Genomic DNA, 21,581 nt, shown 5'->3' with positions numbered 1-21,581 from the left:
AAAAAAAAAAAAATGCCAGTTCCCTTGCCTTTAGGGAGCAGCAGAACTGCTAGCTCCCCGGTCTACCTAAAAGTACTTCAGTGGCCCAAGAAATTTCACGTACTTCCTAAAGGGAGCAGTTTATGCTCATCTCAACAGGGAAGGAAGCATATTGTGCACTTTCCCTGAATATATTCACTCAACTTGCCATGCAACCCGAAGAGGAGTACAGAATGACAAACTTATGAACAATGCCTCATCTCCCCACCTCCAAATGACCTGACATCTAAAACTCTCAGTCATGAAAGGGCCTCTATAAAGGGGCAGTAAATTTAAAAAGGTTGAAGATTTGGCATTATTCTTTTCCCTCTAAAGAGAGGAAACCAAAAGCAATTCATTGCAACACCCTTTCTACTCTGTAAATAGACTCTCTGCTCTTGTGAATTTTTTAAAAAAAGTAATAATTACTACTGACATCTAAATTCAGCAAAGTATAATACTTCAGATAATTTACAGATGGCTCCTCCATAGACTCTTACCCCAGTCTATCAAAATTTCCTAGTTTATACTGACTTCCAATTATATCACTTTATCTTTTACATCATGTTTTGATTAAAAGGTGATAGGTGATTTGCATGACTACATATATGCACAAAAATGCACTGCATCTCAACATTGCACTGACAATAGAAAGAGAGAAGGGGTAACTGGAAGAAAGGGCTTGGAAAGAGACTTCTGCTAATTCTCCTTGAGCTCTTATATATGCCTTTTCCTTTATCATCTTTTATGTACTATAAAGGAGATATTTGGTGGAAGAACATTTGATTAATATAGGTGTTTATCAGACAGCCTGGTTTATGGAATAGGGACCCAGGGAAGTCTTATTTCTATAGCTTGAAAGGTAATCCACAAGGACACTATGTTAATAAAATGAGAGAAAAATCAAAACTAAAAGATTCAATTAAGAGTAATCCTTCATCTAAATAGCTATCCATTTGTTTATCCTAAAGGAGCTAGTCCATTGAATTGAATTCACAACTTCTAGTAAGTAATAAAGTGTATGCTTGTGCTTCCACAAGCAATTTTAATTTCAGATGCCCTGGATTTAACGCAATGTACTTTAACCATAGATGTTGCTTATTCATTTTTAAGATACCCAACTGTTATAATTTTATCATAAAAGAAGGTTATGGTAGAATCTCCCCTCGCAAAGGCACTATTCTGTGCCCAAGAGTATGACTGAGAAAGTTATAACACAGAAATCAAGGGTTTAGACTAAAAAAGAAGAAATAACATTTTGAGTTATTTTATTGTTATTCAGCAGCTGGTATTGATATCATTAGGTAGAAAAAAATCTATCTATATTTTAGAAGACTTACTGCTTCAACCAGCCACATAAGAATTTAATAAACACCTACCACATATGAAGTATTATATTTCATAAACCCAAACAGACTAATTTATTTATCACTTTTGAAAACACACTTTCATTTCCAGAGAAAACTCATAGTAACATATTAACTTCCCATGGTTTCTTTTGATGAATCTTGCCTTAAAATCTATTTTCTGTATTTATTGCTCAGTTTCTGCACATTATCTCTTGATAGCTTTACCTTTAACCTGGCTTAATGCCTATATTATATTTTCCTCTGCTGCTTACAAATAATTGACAGAACGTATCCATTTCTAGGTCTTCTCATTTCTTCTCCTCCTTTCTTCCAAATGTTAATTTATTTCCCTCTACCTACTTCCAGTATCTGACTACATTTTACCATTTGTAATCTTTTATGGATAGTATAATAGGTCACTTAATTGGCAAATGTAATTGGCTCTAAACTACAGTGTCAAACTTAGATGATAATCTATGTAAGTGTTTCCCCAAAGTCACACTGTCTAAGGTGGCAGAGTAACTTTCCAACATTCCATAAAGCCACAAAATAATTTGCACACATTCTGCCCTCTTCTTCAACTCTGCATAGCCCTCTCATACAACTGTACTTCGTACCTTTCCTTTACCATCAATCTTTTCTAAAAACAATCTATGTTTGCTGTCTTTATTCTCTCACCACCCATTTTCTGCCTTAACCCAATATGCTCTCGCTTTCCCCTACTATTTCACTGAATTGACACCAATGAATTTAATCAAGAAAGTATCTACCATTTGCCAGATACAATGGCTACCTCCAGTTCATGCCTGCCCTCTTGCCCTTTCTGTAGTATTTAAAAATGCTGAATGATCCTCCTTTCTTGAGAAAATAATTTCTTAAATGGATCTCTCTATTAGTCTTGCAGGAAACTTCTCATTTTCATATATAATTTGTTATTTCAATAAGTAATTTTGATGCACTCATTACTCCACACTTCCTCTGAGTTTTTTTTTTCTCCTTAATGTGTCCCAAATCAATACTTCTGATCAACATCTATTACCTGAGTTCCAAATCTCTACCTATGTACAAGCCTGTGAAACAGCTTCATTCAGATGTCTTCAAGTGCTCCAACCTCAGAATGCAAACTATCCTTATTGTCTTATCCTCATTGCCACACAAACAAATGTTATTATTATAGGTTTCATTAACACAATCCTATTCTTTTCTTTCCTTTCTACAATGTAAATTTGATTATATTTGGCCTGCTTTAAATCTTCAGTGACTCTCTGGTGACTAGAAGATAAAGTCTGTGTTACTTCACACGGCACAAATTGCACCTTCATGCCCTGGCTCCTTCCTGTACCTTCTCTGTTTTTACCTCTCTTATATGCAATCTGTCTCTGACTATATCAGATTACTTTTAGTTTCAATGCTAGTCCCTCTACTTGGAATTCTCTTTTGTTTCATTGATTCTACCTTATTTTTAGTTTAAGACTCACTTTAAATTCAGTATAGTCTATGAAACCTTTGACGATACCTCCAAGCCAAAAAACAAAAAATATATATGGTGTTCTTATGTGTGCAATCACAGCACCTTATACATATCTTCATCTGTTTACATGGCTGTCTTAGAGTTAGAATTTGATATTATTATGTACAGGTACATGTCTCATGAATTTTGTGTCTCGAACTTTAATGAATTGCACTCAATAAAGTGTGTTCATTGAATGCAAAGACATTAAAGTGATAATGTTTTGGAGATATCTGTTGGGTCCAGATTTAAGAAGTCTTTCAATGTCAGACTAAAGCTTAGCAATTATTCTGCAAACATTGGTATTCCATGAAAGTTTTCTTTATCAGTGAAATATACATATTTTACAGCCAGTGCTAACATAGCATTCATTATTGCCAAATAATGCTCTTCTAAGCTTATTTAATATTGTTATTCTCATTTAATTGTTTTTCCTACCTTGCTGTTTGGAAAACTGAGACACAGATTACTTAAGTGTCATATCCAAATGTATACAGTAAGTGTTGGGGCAGCAGTTGTTTCTAACTCAGGTAGTTTGGCATGATCATCTATCCCAATAGTCACTTTGGGAAAATGTTAAACAGTATTAGCATGACTCATGACATAGGAATGAGCTGGAAAAAGTATAGGCAGGGAAACGAGGTAGAGGGATACTCTGTTAATTCAGGCTTAAAGTGGATTGAAATGGGAGTTATTTCAAAGAACTGGAAGATGTGTTGATGATTGGATGTGTGGGAAGGAGAAATTAAGGAGACCATCAAGGTTTCCTGTACAGTGGTTAGGAAAATGTGATCACAGGTAAAACAGAGAACTAAGGAATAAAGGGGAACATTTTTAAAGCAGAAAATTCAATATTACACGTTCTGGTAGAAATGTTCAAATCCAGGAAGGTAGAACTGAAGAGGTGAAGAATTATAAGAGTTTTAAAGTGAGCAAAGGAGTAGAAAACAGAGAACATAGTCAGAGCTTTCAAGTACCTTTAGTAATTCCATTCCCACAGCATTCACCGAAGGGTGATCCATAGGTGTTACTAGATGTTATATACCATAGAACTCTCAGAAACAAATGTTGGAAAAGCTCATGAAACACTTAGCACATCAATGCTCCTAGACTGATGGAACAAGTACTTACCTTTACAATCTAATTCATCAGAGTTGTCTCCGCAGTCATTTTCTCCATCACATAACTTGCCAAGTGGAATGCAACGGCGATTATAGCAAGGTTTGAAGCCCCTTCGACAGCTTCTGTTTTCTTATAAATAAAAGTAGAAACTCATAACTAGAGATCATATAGAAGTATTTGTACAAAATGAAAATCACAGATAATATTTCATTCATAATGACTGGATTACAGATCTATAAAACAAGTGCTGTTCTTTATAAAAGCTCTGGATTAGAATGTTTATGTATTGTCAAAGAGTAGTTCATTCAGCAAGGGCCCTTTTTGGCTTAGTGTTTTAACTTTAGCGATACATGCTTGGAGATCTTTCCAAGTTATACCCACGTTATTGTTTCTGGTACTTCTGTCAAGTAGCACGGACATAAACATATATCACATATTCAATTCTGGAGAAATAAATATGTACCTCCGAAGTAACAGAAACACTCCAACACCCGTTTCCTATATCCTTTGTCTCTATCTGTAAGGATTTTATAACAAGGAAAAAAAAAAAAAACAAACAACATTGCTCGCTGTCTCTTTAATATCAAAAAGCACAAATTGATATAACCCAACATGAATAGATAGCCTGATAATACACAAATCGAAAAAAATTTTATAACAAAAAAAAAAAAAAAAACAAACAACCAAGCATGTATTCCCGAATTAGTGTCTCATTGAGTCATCTAAATATCAACAAATTTCTCTTAAAAATCAACTTATCTACAGAATTCCCTGAAAAAGAATTACCTTCTGAGTTCGATAACCATTATGAAGGCTTCTTGACATTCTCTGATCTGTGGCAGAAGCTACCACTTACAATAAAAATAGCTGCAATGTATTAAATGCCAGCTTTGCCCCAGGCTCTGTGGTGAGTATATGTAGATAAATACTCAATGGTTTAATGCTGTCAACTACCATAAGAGCTACTTGTTTCATAGCAGAAAACTAAAACATAGAGAAGTGAGTTATGTTGCTTATCCTAGTCACACTAGGGTTTGCATAGTAGGCTAGTTATATTAGCAGGTTTGAGAACAAAGATTTAACCTCTGATGTGACTCCAAAGCCCATAATCTACACCAGGGATTGGCATACTATTGCCCATAGGCCAGCTCTAGCCTGTGAGACTGTTTTTGTATGGTTCTTGAACTAAGAATAGTTTTTACATTTTTAAAGGATGGTAGATAGTAAACAACAGAGGATATGTGACAGAAAGCATACATGACCCACAAACCCTAACATATTTACTAGATGAATGTTTACAGAAAAGGTTTGTCAACTCCTGCTCTAAACGAATATCACTGACTTCTGCAATGATAAATATAATATGAACTACAATCTCAAGTCAACGTATAGTAAATGCAAACTGGTGAGTTTACTACAATAAAATTTTATATGCTTTAATATTTTTATATTGTGTAGAATATAGCCATTCATTAAAGTGAATATGTTTTTTGAGGTAAATTCTTTGAGGCATTGGTTACAGATCAATTATGGAGAAATTATATTAGACTCTGATTTTAAATGATGGTGTGTTATTATGTAATATAGAAGGGCAAGAGGACTGTCTGTGGATCTCACAGATTCTGTCTTCCTCTTGTTCGAAATTTTCTTTAATTATTCAGAGGTAATTATTAATCAGATGATGGACTAGAGGAGAAAAGTAGATATAAAATATAGCAATTTCAGATACAGATTCCTAAATTTTGCATAACACACGATCCCAATGCTATTGGATTTTTAGGATTAAAAATATGTCAGAGCAATTTTTTTAAAAATCTGGATCAAATATACAATGATTATCAATGATTATGCAAAGACAAATTTCCAGGAAGAATATTGTCGCAATGAAGGGCAATCTCAGTTGCTTACTAGAGTAGAAAAGTCAGTCTCTACTCCTGAGTGAGGGTAGAGGTCAACTATCATTTGGTGTTGCCAACAGAAGCACAGCTCGTGGAATTCTATGTTTGATGTGGACTATGCCTAAGGCAGTGAGTCTTTCCACCAAAGGACACTAGCTCCCGTGCTAATCCTGGAGACAGAAATAAAATTGACAAGACTTGATAACAACCCAACCATGTGCTATTGCATATAGCCTGTAATACCCAAAAATCACTGATATTTCTTAGATACATTTTAAGGAAAGTATGCCTAAAAACTATTGCTAAAGATGAATAACTAGGGAGTTCAAAGGATTAACTCCTACTTTTAAAAATATTCATTTTCTGGCTGGGTGTGGTGCTTAGACCTGGTATCCTAGCACTTCGTGAGACTGAGGTGGGAGGGCTGCTTGAACCCAGGAGTTTGAGACCAGTCTGGGCAACATAATGAGACCACATCTCTTTTTACAAAAAATCTATTTTGTGGATAAAAAATCATGAGGACCATGAGGAAATTATTCAGTGAATATCATGGCTACCAAATAGGAGATAAAGTGCCTCATTTTAATACAAGCAGAGCCATGTCAATTGCCTTAGATCAACAGGTTAATGAGAGACATTAAAGAAATTATCTACATAAACCAAACAGAGACAAGCAACAAGCTAACCAGAAACTGTAAAAAGAATCAGAAAACGTTATCCGAAGTGAGCAAACCCCATACTGGACACTTACCACAGTAAAGGAGTTTTTCATCTGATTTATCCTTACAATGGGGAATGCCATCACAGGTGAGCTGGTAGTCAACACACTCACCATTTCCACATTCAAATTCTGAATAAATGTTGCAGGAGGAATTTTTAGCTGAAAAAAAAAATAATGCTTTTGTGCAATGGGAAATATTTTTTGAAAGCATTACAATTATTTTTCTTAATTTTAATTATAAAGATAAACTAAAATTTATCAAAATGTAAAATTAAAGAGCAATAGTTTATAATATTTCTTTACAAAAACTTAAGATCTCAATAATAATTTTTAAAAGGAGCCAGTTAAATAAGCTCTGTATATACTGAAAGTATTTTGGTATTTTCTTAGTGTAATCTATTACATATTTTAATATACTAATACTAATTTTTCAATGTGATAGTATTTTTCAGTTCATCGAGTACTCATTTCTGAACATGTGATATGAATCATCTCAGTCAAATGAATAGTACCTACTATTTCATACCTTCTGGTCTTCCTCTCTAACTATCTTCTGATGAAATCTCAGTAGCAAGTTATATTGTTTGAAAACATTAGAATTATTAAAATCATTCTCATCAGCCACTTGTCCAATCCATGTGTGGGAAGTCCCAAGGAGTAGGCCCTTTCTTGCTACCATACATGACCAGCACCTACTCCACGAAATGCACAGAATCGGTGGGATGAAGTGCTGGAGGACAATGGCCAAGTGGAAAACATGTGCACCTGATGCTATGGACTCCAACTGACCACAGTCAGACAGTCTCATTTCTAAATCTCAGAATTTTTATTAGAAATTAAAAGTTTGAGTTTTAGGTGATTTGTCCTAATTTGTAAGAGAAGAGTCTCAAAGTAGATAAAGGTCTTTTCAACAGGTTAGTTTCATCCTCATAATGGCAGTATGTGATCTGTAATTTGAAGGGTCTCTATTGAGGACAATGGACTTATTTTTATTCTTCACTAATTTTGGGGATGTGCTGCCTACTTGCAAGTATGTACTCACATCATTGCTTGCTGATCAATTGTACATTTAAATCCAGTTGTATTAATTATGTTGGAGACAAGTAGAATGCATTCATCTCTGCTAATGAAAGAATATGGCTTAATTTTATAATTTAGTGTCAATTTGTGAGCTTTATTTCAGGAATATTCAATTAAACAGCCACTAATACTATTTGAAGTTTCCAAGGTTTTATTTCTTTATTATTCCTAGAATTTAAACAATTTAGCAGAGGATCTATTTATCTAAGACTTATTTTTTTTTTATTAGGTCAGCTTTTATTTTAGATTCATGGGGTACATGTGCAGGTTTGTCGCATGGGTTTACTGCATGATACTGAGCTTTAGATATGATTGATCCTATCACCCAGGTACTGAGCATAGTACCAATAGCTAGTTTTTTAACCCCTTCCTCCTTCTCTCCCCACTCTAATAGACTCAAATGTCCATTGTTGCCATCTTTATGTCCATGAATACTGAATGTTTAGCTCCCAGTTATAAATTAGAACATGTGGTATTTGGTTTTCTGTTCCTGAGTCATATTTGACTTCATATTTAATTCTTTCAATGATAACAACATTTTCCAAAGATTTTTTTTTTTTTTTTTTTTTTTATATTTTTTTTTCCTTTTTTTTTTTTTTTTTTTTTTTTTTTTAAATCTCGGTGCAGTCTAAGCTTCATTGATCAGCCATTGGCTAAAGCAGAATGCCATTTTAGACAAGGTAGCAAAGAATTTAAAACTGAAAATATTATTAAATTTAAAAAAATTAAAAGGGTACTAATATTGCTAAGTAAAACCAACTTCGTATAGAACAAAATTCAGCAACTTATTGAAAGTCTATTGACATTCCTGACTTATGTTGCCTATTTTAAGTATATCTTATTTACTGTCTCTTTTCTAATGAAAAAGTACTTGTTATGATGGAAAAGGCCATATTTAATCTTTTATAATCTTAATGCCTTTGGGGAAAAAAGACAAAAACTATTCAAAGATAAAAACATTTTTTGCATATGCAAAAACAATTGGTGTATGAATACAATTCTTCCTCAGGTATGCTCATTTGATGAAATAGTGTTGTTTTCTGCTTCTTTCTGGAAACATGGTGGGACATGTTTCATCTAATTATATTTATTGTATCTATTTCTGTTATAGATTACAATATGATTAGCAATGTTGTATGCAAGGGAACTGCCTAATCTTCTTGTCAACAGTTATGACAACAAGTGGTTTTCCCTCCTTTGCCCTCAGGTAGGGGTTAGTACATGGCCTTTCACCCCTTTAATGCTGCCATTAACATTCATAAACCGCTCTTGGTAAAATTACTCAGATGAGGACACAGATATGCCAGAAACATTCTCATGTCCTAAAGATGAATTTGACAAGAAGCCAAGACTTACTTTCTAATGTCTCTGCTGAACTACAGGGTTTCAATATGAATGCACAATGGATGTCGTCTGCCTCTATAACAGATTGTCAGCTCTGAGGAATCCAATATCACTCTACAGTTCTATGTGAATACAATCGTGCTTGTTTAAAATGACAGTTTTCTTCCTGATTCATTTCCTCTCATCAATAGAGAGAAGCTTAGTAGGGACAGTTGTATTGAATTTATTACGCAGCAAGGACAGACCTCTACCATACAGAAATAAGCTTTGCAGTTTTGACTAAAGGCATGGCTTCACTACTAGCCTGCAGTGACCTGTGAAAGAAACATGAGTGATTCTAATGCATGGCTAACACTCCAGGCTTACAGATGGCATCAGATCCAGACCATTACGGCTGAAACCACAAAGGCAAACTGAAAGCGTTTAGGCAATTGCCTAAGCCATTCAGAGAAATGTTAAGTGACAAAGAAATATGGGAATTTATGGCCCTAAATATGGAAATTGGCCATCTGCATTTAAAATTTTGACCAATTGCATCATTCTCTCATTTGCTTTGGCACAGTCTTAAGTGCAATAACTTTCACTTTTTTTTTTTTTTTTTTTTTTTTTTTTTTTTTTTTTTTTTTTTTTTTTTGCTAAGAGGTGCCCTTTTGGGTTGTCATATCAATTTGCGCAGTGAGAAAATATGTCTCTGTTTCTTTGTATATGGCGTAATAGTTTTCAAGATAAATAAAATTATGCCCCAGCACTTGCATTAAGGAGAATGTAAGAGAGAACTTTCTTCCAGTGGAAAGAGAATTTAAAAAAAGACTGAAGATGAAGATGAAAAATATTGACTTTTATAATGCAGACATAACCAACTCTGTTAATTTTCTGAATGAAAAGATATGAGATTAGGATATATTAATAGATGAGGAGAGAAAAAATATATCAAATTTGACATATCCTGAGAGTGAGTTAACCGATTTCTAACAAAATTCTTGTCTCCAAACTTATACACAAATTGTCTTAATGTTAAAAGGAAATTAACCTTTCAAAATTTTGACTGCTAATTTTCCATGGCAATATTGAAACACTTGAACCCTGATTTATTTTGAAAACAGTTTTGGAAACTTAGCTGTTAATAAGTGTATATTGTAATGGTACTAATTAAAGATTATAATGCCTTTGGGAGGTATAAACATCATGCAAGGCTGCAATGTTACATTCTTAATTAACAGTTTGGAAATGATTACAAATAAGCCGCATGAACCATTCTCTCTCATTTACATACTGTGATGGACTGTGAGTGGTTTTACTGCAAGGCTACTGATATACTGCCTTTATACTAGTTTATTCCAACTTCAATTACTTTTGGTATTGATTGAATTCACAAAGACACAACTGGAAGTTTTCAGATGATCATTGTGTGCAGACACTTCTCTATCTAGTCCCAACACTTTCTAGTGTACAACTAGAAAATTTACCCCAGAAGGGTAAAACGTGTTACCATTTTGGTTATCATTATCTAGCACATGGTGCTATAACTAAGCAGAACAGTGAACTCGATTTTCTTTAGAATGCAGAGATAACCTTACTGAGCTTCTAATATTGGAAGACAGTACAACTTCATAAATATACTAATATGATTCCAGTTATGTGTGTGAAATTTGGAACAGATACGTCACGTTATATTTCAATTCTCTTTACTTACTCACACATCTGTTGTCCTCCAGCAATATTCGGTCCCCTCTGCAGGAACAATTCACTCTCCCATTGGGAGTTAAAAGGCACAGGTCATGGCAACCTCCGTTTAATAATGCACATGGAGAAAGTTCACCTACAATAAAAAGGCTTCATTGGTAACATTTTATACTGAATTCCTAATCTATGTTCCATGTATATTAATAGTAAACTATCAGACTGCCTTAATCTCTCAATAATATATCATTAAAAAGGAACATTCAGGACTTTTGAAAATCTGAGCATTCCTAAGGTTAAGTACATTGGAAAATATGTAATACTAATCAAATCTTCCTAACACATTTTATACCATGGCATCAAATAAACTGGTTCTGCTAGAAACAGCATTGATACTGCAAACCACAATTCTGTAAGCACTGCATTGATTAAAGAACCGTTAAGCCCAGATGCGAAGTTTATCTATTAAGTATAATTTTCACGGAAACAACTTGATTTGAAAGTTCAAAGATATGAAAAGTGAGAGTGAAATAAGATTTTTAGAACAAATAGCTAAAAATGAAGTGTTCATTTTTAGTTTCCACCAAATATGGTGGAAAATTATGCAATATAGAATTGACTTGAATATTTCAGATAATTTCAAAATATTGAACAGCCAAATCTTAAACACTATTCCTAAGAACTATAAGAAAACAAAATCCACAGTCCTAGTAACAAAACATAAGAAAACATTTTTTAAAAGAAAAAGCAAAATCCAACTGTTACTAGAAAACAAATACAATTTTAGAGCTCAGAGGCTATACAGTTAGAATACACATTTGCTTTCTATTATAACTTACAGCTATTGGTGTCATTGGCAACAGCTATGATTCCCATTGGCTGATGTGGAATATCGGAACGAAGGATTTTTGTATCTCCTCCTGTGTACTTGTTGGACCGCAGGATAGCTCTTCTTCCCCAGTCTGACCAGAATATATAATTGTCATAAACAGCCAAGCTGAGGAAAGTCCCTGGCCCGGATTTCACTATCACCTGCAATAAAATAAAATATCATATTTTTATGATGAATGGGTAGATATTTACACATCCATGCCCATTTTTGCTTCAAAAAATGAAAATTAAGATTAGTTGGATTTAATTAATAGAAATCATCAGATAAAAATAACATTTTATTAATAAATTATGACAACATGCTTTATATTTTATTTAAAATGTGGTAGTCATTATTAGTGCTTGCAATGTGTTTACATAATACTTCAAGTATACTTTTATTTAATGATCCAATTTGTATAACAAGTGTATTACTTGGTATTATAAACAGAAATCAACAGGCTAAAAATATTAGACAAAGATTATCAACATTTATTAATCTTGAGTAAAAAATCACCAGACACATACCAGATAGTCATTAAGTTCTCAGAACTACATATGGAATATAAAGAAACATAAGATCTAGGCTCTTTCTTCAGGAAGTTCACAGCATGAGAGAATCAACTAGTTATACGTCTGAGAATAAACGTTTAGAAGTAAAGATCCTACTTTCACTCAGATAAAAGGGACTAGATTTATCTTTTGATCTAAAACAACTACACAACAGCAAAATATAGAAAACAAGTCTTTTCAACACATTGCACATCAGGAAATGGAAGGTAGCGATTCCTGAGTAATAGGAAATACTGGGTACATCCTATGGCATCCACCATTATCCAGAGAGAGATTACAGGTGGCAGCACACAGGGAACAGAAACAGAGCCCAGAGAATTCCATGAATAAAAGTTATGAGAAGTGAAAGTTATGGGAAAGTTATGGGTTGCTGTACCTCACGGGGCAAGAGGGTCAAGAGAACAGAGGTCAGAGAACTGTGGGTATCTGAAAAGAGTCCTCCTGGAGCATTCAGTCAAGTACTGGCAAGCGTATGCACATGTGTGCCAGCCATCTCCTCCAGGCTGGTGAAAGCACCACTGGAAAGGATAACAGAGGAATCCCCAAGTTCACATGGGTCCAGAAATCATGTCTGTTAACACCAACCAGATGTAAAAACCTTCTAATTCATGAGTCTCTGAGTAGAGTACTCAGTAGGGTCTGCCTTAGCAGTAGGGAATTATTACCCTAGACTAAATAAACTTTGTTCTCATCTCCTCTAACAAATCATAAAAGCCAAACCAGAAAAGTGCAAACTCTTTCCAACTAGCTTAACTGTCAATAATTTTTTTAAGGATATAAAAATGTATACCAGCAAACTACTATGCAAGGAAAATATGAAAAGGAAGAACATCCTCAAATAAATGACTTCTGCTTTAACTTTAAGAAACTAGAATAAAGGACATTTAAACTCAAAGTAATAAAAAGAAGAAACTAAAGAAGTGAAATTTAAAAAAAATAGAAAACAGGAAAACAATAGAGAAAAATCAGTAAAACCAAAAACTGGGTTTTTCATATTAATAAGATGGTTAATACATCATGATAAAATTAGATCTGTCCCAAATACTACCTGATTTAATATTAAAAAATCAATCAGCATAATTCAGCATAATGGCTGACTAAAGAAGAAAATTCATATACATGTCTCAACACATGCAGAAAAATTATTTGATAAGATGTAGCTTTATTCCTGACAAAAAATCAGAATAAAAAATATGAATAGAAATAAAACAAGAAACAAAGCAGGAGTAATCACTCTCACTATTTCTTTTTAACATTATTCTGGAGTTTCTAACTAGTATAATAAGGCAAAAAATAAAATAAAATGAAAAGAATCTACACGGGAAAAGAGAAGCCAAACTGTATTTATTTGCAGGTGACTAAATCCACTACATAAAACATTTAACGGAATCTACAAAAAAAAAAAAAAAAAAAAAAAAAAAAACTGCTAGAATGAATAAATGAATTTAGTAAAATGGCTAACACTAAAAGACTGGTCATACTAAGTGTTGGAAATAATGTAGAAGAACTTGCAAGAATGTAAAACCATTCAACTAATTTGGGGGAAAAATCACTTTTTCTTAAAAGGTTAAAAACACAGCTAGCACCAGGCACAGTGGCTCACACCTGTAATCCCAGCACTTTGGTAGTCTGAGGTGGGTGGATCACCTGAGGTCAGGAGTTTGACACCAGCCTGGCCAACATGATGAAACCCCATCTATACTAAAAATACAAAAAATAGCTACATGTGGTGGCAGGTGTCTGTAATCCCAGCTACTCAGGTGCCTGAGCCAGGAGAATTGCTTAAACCCAGGAGGCAGAGGTTTCAGTGAGCCAACATCCTGCCATTGCACTCTAGCCTGGGCAACAAGAGCAAAACTCCTGAAAGAAAGAAGGAAAGAAGGAAAGAAGGAAGGAGAGAGGGAGGGAGGGAGGAAGGGAGGGAGGGAAGGAGGCAGGAGGAAGGAAGGAAGGAAGGAAGGAAGGAAGGAAGGAAGGAAGGAAGGAAGGAAGGAAGGAAAGAAGGAAGGCAGACCTCTCAAATGTCCATGCACAGGTAAATGTATAAGCAAATTGCTTATAGTCTATTTGAAAAAGATTGTCTCCTTTGACCAGACTCTAGTCAGGTTTCCATGAGCTCCTTTTTAGCTAGGCTCTGTCCTTGGGCATTGCCAAGAGCCCAATTCTAGCAAAATATTTTTTAAGTCAACTTAGGTAGAATATCTCCTTCCTTGATATCTAATTACCCTCTATATCTGTCCAAATTCCTCATTCCCCAGCATCCCCTAGGTGATGTCTGATTACCCTGGTTTGCCTCTGATAAGAATCCTGTTTGATCCTTGTAGCTAGAATCCTCAATTTTCCATGAGGCTTTTTTCTTAGTAATTTTCCATCCAGTAATTCCTTACTTTGCTCCTAGGCTATAAACCTCCTCTTTTCCTTTTTGTATGTGTAATTTAGCCCAATACCTCAATATCCCTCCACTACTGCAAAATGCCATTGCAGTAGCCCCTACACCTATCAAAATGATCTTGAATAAAATCCCCTTGCCATTTTATCAAGAGTGAATAACTTTTTATTTAACATGTACAATGGGATACTATTGAACAAACAAGAAAAATGAGATGTACTATTGACGCGTATAACAATGTGGACAATTTTCAAAATAATTTTGTTGAAAAAAAGAAGCCATATTAAAAAATATACACTATATGGCATCAGTCACTTAAACTTCTGGAAAATGTGGTGTAATCTATAGTGACAAAAAAGATATAGTGCTTACTGTGGATAGAGTGGGAACAGCATAAAGAAGAATGAGCTCATGTCCTTTGCAGGAACATGATGTAGCTGGAGGACATTATCCTTCGCAAAGTAATGCAGACCCAGAAAACCAAATACCACATGTTATCACTTATAGGTGGGAGCGAATGATGAGAACATATGGACACACAGAAAGGTACAACAGTACTGGGTGCAGGGTGGGGGGAGAGAGAGGAACAGAAAAACCAACTATTGGGTACTAGGCTTAGTACATGGGTGATGAAGTAATCTGTACAACAAACCCCCGGGACATGAGTTTACCTATAGAAAACACCTGCACATGTACCCCTGAACATAAAACAAAAGTTAAAAAAAAAAATAGAATAGAGATGGGGCAGGGTAGAAAGAGAAATTAAAAAGGCAAATGAAGGGCTGGGCACAGTGGCTCGCACCTGTAATCCTAACACTTGGGAGACTGAGGCAGAAGGATCATTTCAACCCAGAAGTTCATGGTCAGCCCTGGCAACATAGTGAGACCATGTCTCTACAAAATGTAAAAAGTGAAAACTAAATTAGGCAGGTCTGGTGGTATGACCTCCTAGTCCCTGCCTCTGGGGAGGTTGAGGTGAGAAGATTACTTGAGCCTGGGAGGTTGAGGCTGCAGTAAGCCCGAGCTGCCTCCACTGCATTCCAGCCTGGGCAACAGAACAAGAGCCTGTCTTTAAAAAAATAAAATGGTAATGAAGAAACTTGGAGAAGCTAAGCATATGCTCATTATCCTCATTGTGAAGATAGATTCAAGGGGGTGGAGGGGATTGTGTATAAAAACAATATAAATATGTGCAGTTTCCTTTGTCAATTATATCTAAAATTATTTTAAGGCCAGAAATTTGTCTAAAGTAGTTTCAGAAGTAATACTAAGTACACGTGACTAGAACTAGGTTTGGAAGAATAAGCTATATCAGAAAATAAGCTGTATTTATTGTCAAGCCATTTTATTTAATTTTTGCTTCTAAACCTAAACCATAGATGCCCTAGCTAAATAGTTCCCCTCAACTCTTTAGGAAATCAGTGAATGAATAGGGCTATAGTGTAAATCTAAGCACACCCCTGATAGTTGAATGAAGAGTTCAAATGCCTGAAAGAGAAACCTAATAGAAATTCACTGCTATAATAGAAATTCGTGATGTAATTTCAGAAATAGTAAAGGAAGAAGAGGAGGAGGAGAAAGAAGGAAAGAAGAGGAAGGAAGACAAGGAGGAAGAAGGAGAGGAAAGAATAAGGAGAAGAATAATGAGGAGGAAAAGGAGAAGGAAGAAGGAGAAGGAGGAGGTGGAGGAGGAAGAAGAGGATGAGGAAGAGAAGGTAGAGGAGTGGGGGAGGAGAAGATTTATAAGCTTTAAAGAAGCCAAAGAAATCTACAATATTTGCCTCCAAGGCAACAACAACTTCCAGGAACAGTTTTAAAGGCATTGATAAAGTTTGTTTTATTTTGTTTAGTTTCAATTGGCACAAATCTGTGCCTTCCTATTATGTAATATAGGAAGTAATTCCTTTCTATTATGGAGAAATTACATGGGTGGAGGCACTGTGGCATACTTAGAATGAAGAAATAGGCCTCCTGTGTTACCAAATCCCAAGCCAAGAGAGTGTGGTAATCAGTATCCACTTTAGCACTATAGACTTTTGTGATTTTTGCTTGCAGAGTTGTTCTAATTTTTTGTATTTAAAAATCAAATTAAATAACCTAAATATAAATATTTTGTTGAAATAAAGATATCAATTCGATTCTTTGGCCTCAGTATTAATGTTTCAACCAGAACCAGGTTCTGGTTACATTTTCCTGTAATCAGGAAAAAGAAAGAGGAAAGAAAGAAAGAAGGAAGAAGGAAAGAAAGAAAGAAGGAAAGAAAGAAAGAAAGAAAGAGAGAGAGGAAGGAAGGAAGGAAGGAAAGAAGGAAGGTAAAGAAAGAAAGAAAGAAAGAAAGAAAGAAAGAAAGAAAGAAAGAAAGAAAGAAGCTTTTACAGTAATGAGTACTGCAAAGGAATGGTAATCAAGAAATAAATACAGAGAGAGAAAGGAAGGAAGGAAGGAAGGAAAGAAGGAAGGTAGAAAGAAAGAAAGAAGCTTTTACAAGAATGAGTACTGCAAAGGAATGGTAATCAAGAAATAAATACTTAGCAAAAACACACACACACACACACACACACACACACACACACACACACACAAATTAATGCATATAATGATTCTAGCCAATAAGAGAAGTAATTATACAAGGTATTTAGTAAGTAGTTACTTCGCTTAATTCTTAAGATCATTTAGTGGGCAAAGATTATTGCAAATTTTATTCAGATATGAAGAAATAGGCTTGGAGAGATTTTGCAACTGGCCAAAAGTGGTACACCTCATTAATGTAGGATCTGGAATTTGATATAAGGTTTAACTTCAAATTATAACAGCAAATGTAGCAAGCTTACATGCCAGTTACTAATAAAAGCATTTTACTAATAAACTGTGAGGAAGACATAATCTTCTTTACGTGTATGAGAAAGTTTAGGAGCATAGAAATTAGGTAATCTGGTCAAAGTGGCAAAGCTGCACCCAGTGTTCACATTGTTAGCCATCTTCTTATATGGTCTTCAAATCCTGACTCCCTCCTTTTGCCACACATCGCCTTCTTAGAAATTAATATGCTCTAACATTAAAACATTTAGCGACTACTGAAAGTGACATAGTTTGGAGAAAATAGATAATTTAAGGAATATGGTAATTGGATGCCATCTCTCTCTCCCTCATCCTATATCGAACTGTAAATTGCCAGGCACATGGCTCATGCTTGTAATCCCAGCATTTTGGGAGGCCAAGGCGGGCAGATAACCTGAGGTCAGAAGGTTGTGATCAGCCTGGCGAACACAGTGAAACCTTGTCTCTACTAATAATACAAAAAATTAGCCAGGTGTGGTGGTGCGTGGCTGTAGTCCCACCTATTCGGGAGGCTGAGGCAGGAGAATTGCCTGAACCTGGGAGGCGGAGGGTGCAGTGAACCAAGATCATGCCTCTGCACTCCAGCCTGGATGACAGAGCAAGACTCTGTCTCAAAAAACAAACAAACAAACAAAACTGTAAATTATTGTGAGTAATTAACAATATTATCTTTCTGATTTCCCAAAACCCTGCCACATTCATTCTAAATTGACTGCTAATTACCCTCTTATACAAGCAATTACTTCCATTTTTTTCTGAATATATAAGTAATTTCTGTTTTATAAAGCAATATTTATCAAACTTTAATGTGCATATAAATCACTTTGAGATGCTGTTAAGATTCAGACTTGGGTTCACTAGGTCAGGTACTGACCCTGAGATTCAGCATTTCTCACAGGCTTCCAGGTGCCGATGCTGTGGATTCCAAGACCACTTGGGGTAGTTCAGAATTTTAAAATAGAGAAAAGTGGAAAATAAACAAAAGAATCATCTTACAGCACAGATATATCATTATTCACCATTTTGGATTAGAAATTTCTATTTATTTCCTTTTTTACCTTACAAATTGGTTTCAGATGTATGCTTTTGTATTCAATGAAAAGTCAGTTGATGGGAATTCTGCTACCAGCCAAAATGGTGTAAGCCCACTATAGCCTATCTGTCCAACTCATTACAACTTTCTCATTGTATCACTGTTGTAGAACTGAGAAAAGAAAAGCCGTAATGGAAAGAGTTGAATAGCAGCACATAGAAGGACAGGAGAAAAGTAAAATACTATTTTTACTGTCACTATTTATTTTTTGTTTTCCCTACTTTGCATTTGGTGCTACCCAGTAAATGAAATAGCTGTCAACATACTAGGTTTGCCTTTCCTACATGTTCTCAAAAGGTATAGTTTCAATGTCCCTTATAGTCCCCATTCAATGTCCCTTATAGTCCCCATTAGTTTCCCAAATTCATACAGAGATCATGGGGATCTGGCAGCTGCCTTGCGTTAGCTCTGTAATCCAGGTGTACAGCAGGGCCTAGCCTCGGCTGTAGTGTTGTGAGTTTTGAGGCCTTTGCACTGCACCTGCTCAAATGGCTACCCTCTGGCCTGTTGCACTCATGATTTTTAAAAATGTGGATTCAAAATCGCAACCCCATTAGAGTATTTTGGCATTGAATTGGGGGCTTTCTTCACCTGTTGTCTTCCCTAAGCACTTCACTTCATTACCCAGTGCTAGACAGATGGTTTGTCTGACTTCATTGTCTTTTCCTCCTAGGGGAAAGAGCTCAATACTGAAAGTTTCAGGCACAGAGCACGACAAAGTTCCCTGAGTTGTGAGTAAAATAAAATTTAACTTAGGAAAACAAATATTCCCAAACTTCAACCTTTTTAAAGAGGAAAGGAAAATGTCTACCTTGATCTGTGATATATTAGAGCATCCCATTTTATAACATGAAAAGAGAGTCCTTTCTTAAGTTCTCTTAGGCTGAGAAAAATTTTATCAATGTAAGTGCAGGACACACTGCTGTATAACAGTGTGGGCTTACACATCACCACCAGTCCTCTAAACACACACATGCAAACAAACACACACTGGAGCCTTGGAAAACTAATGCTAAAATTTATCCTACTGGAAATCTGAAAAGACAGCTAATACCTAGTAAGTATACAGATTAAACATAATATTTCTCTTTTGGATTTATTTAGAGATAGCATGTCATTTCCTAGTCAGCATTTCATGAATATAAAAAGTAACCTGTAATAATATTATGGACTGAGTATTTGTGTCACCTTCCCACAAAATCTGGTGTCAAAGCCCCAGTATGATGATAATTGGAGGCTGAGCCTTTGGAGGTAATTAGGCTTAGACAAAGTTATGTGGGTGGGGCCCCAGTGACATCATTAATGTCCTTATAAGTAGAGGAAGAGAGATGAAAGTCCTTTTTCTCTGTCATGTGAGGCCACAGCGAGAAAGCAGCTCTCTGAAAGCCAGGAAGGTGCACAGCCATCACTAGCCCCTCATCATGCTGACACCTTGACTTCACACTTCCCAGTCCCCGTAATTGTAAGAAATAAATCTCTGTTGTTTAAGCCACCCAGACTATGGCATTTTATTATAGCAGCCTGAGCTAAGACAAACATTTCTTCCTCTAATAACAGCCATACTTTGAGATTTATAGCTGCTTTAAATTTTAGTAAAAATATATTTTTAAAATCAGTATGAAGGACAGATTGCTTGCTATGAGAGTGTAAAATAATAATTGCTCTGGTATGCCATCTAAGATTATCCTTTGAAATGGAAGGGCAAATAAGCAAAGAGGAGGGGGACCAGGAAGAAAGGACTTTGACAGAGGGAATATTTGGTGCAATATCCAACAGCAACGGGGAGCATGAATGCCAGGAAACCAAACAAAGCCTAAGTGTGACTGTCCCTCAGACATCTGGGAAGAAGGTAGTCCTGATGAGAAAGGCACAAAGAGCTAACATTTAACACATTCCCTTCTACAGGCTTCGGCTGTGATTCTGAGTTTTATTCCGAAAGCAATGGTCAGCTGTTAACACTTTTACAGGTTAACGTCATTATGGGTTTGTAGTTTTAAAGATTATTCTGCCTCTGCTGTAAAGACTAGCTTAGATAAGAACAAAAAGAGTTTCAGGGATACCAGGCAAGAACCACAGCATTCATCCAAAGTATAATACTTCTGGTATTTTGAATTAGAGAGAAAAGTGAAGGCGAATCCAATTAACAGAACAGTATTTACAAATGAAAGACTCCCTAAATCACGTTTTACCAGAATTCATGAGTTTTCATTTATCTTTTTATCCTTTTTAATTACTAGTAAGAGCTAACATTTCATGAATGTTTTTAATGCGCAGGATGTACATGTATTACATGTGTAATACATAATTTGATCTTCACAATAACCCCTGTAGTAGATACTATTTTAAGCCACATTTTACTGGTAATAACTGAAGCTTGCAGAAGTTAGTTCAAGGTCACAGGTTTACCAAATAATCTGAGACTGTGTAAGACTCACATACAAAGATTTGAATTAATTTTGACTTGGTGATAGGGACCAGAGAAACGCTTTTTTTTTATTATTATTATTAGCAGATGTGTATGTGCTATTTTAATAATTAAATTAATGTTCCTTCAAGTTAGGGAAGATAGCCATTTTCATTTCCCCACTATCGTAGTTTAGACTAATGAAATGGACCCTCACGAAACATTTTTTAATCACTAAGAATAAAAATTTTGATGTGACATAAATATAAACAGTTGTTACGGATAACTTACGAAAAATGAAACCTTTTCCATGTCACCAAAAGCCATTAAAACAACTTTTTATTAAACACTAAGACTAGTAGTTTAGTTTTTGACTTCTGCTGACACAGAGGAAGGAGAAAAAAATATTAAATTTAGTCTATAATTATGCAAGTTGGTTTTGCAGGGTACAATATGTTTCACTAAGAACTGAGCTAACTCCCGCCATCTCATTTCTCATTAAATTTTATATGGAACAGAAAGTGAAATCCATTAAATTACATTTCAGTTTTCATGTTAAAACACTTCTATTAAAAGTTCATGAGGGCTGGGCACGGTGGCTCACGCCTATAGTCCCAGCACTTTGGGAGGCCGAGGCGGGTGGATCACGAGGTCAAGAGATCGAGACCATCCTGGTCAACATGGTGAAACCC

General features: G+C 35.3%; 1 protein-coding gene across 3 annotated transcripts in view; it reads right to left on the bottom strand.

The window, feature by feature from the left end:
- Positions 1-21,581, bottom strand: part of LRP1B (LDL receptor related protein 1B) — a 1,911,091-nt gene that overhangs the window by 296,283 nt on the left and 1,593,227 nt on the right. For all 3 annotated transcript variants that reach the window (XM_017523186.2, XM_037736613.1, XM_037736614.1), the window contains exons 44-47: positions 11,562-11,754; positions 10,736-10,861; positions 6,649-6,777; positions 4,009-4,128 (exon numbers count right to left, since the gene is read on the bottom strand). In XM_017523186.2, coding sequence (XP_017378675.1) covers positions 4,009-4,128; positions 6,649-6,777; positions 10,736-10,861; positions 11,562-11,754 — 568 coding nt within the window. The remainder of the gene's footprint in view (positions 1-4,008; positions 4,129-6,648; positions 6,778-10,735; positions 10,862-11,561; positions 11,755-21,581) is intronic.

Source organism: Cebus imitator, unplaced genomic scaffold, assembly GCF_001604975.1.
Source record: "Cebus imitator isolate Cc_AM_T3 unplaced genomic scaffold, Cebus_imitator-1.0 Scaffold27, whole genome shotgun sequence".
NCBI lineage: Eukaryota > Metazoa > Chordata > Mammalia > Primates > Cebidae > Cebus > Cebus imitator.
This window is presented reverse-complemented; position numbering and strand designations above follow the sequence as displayed.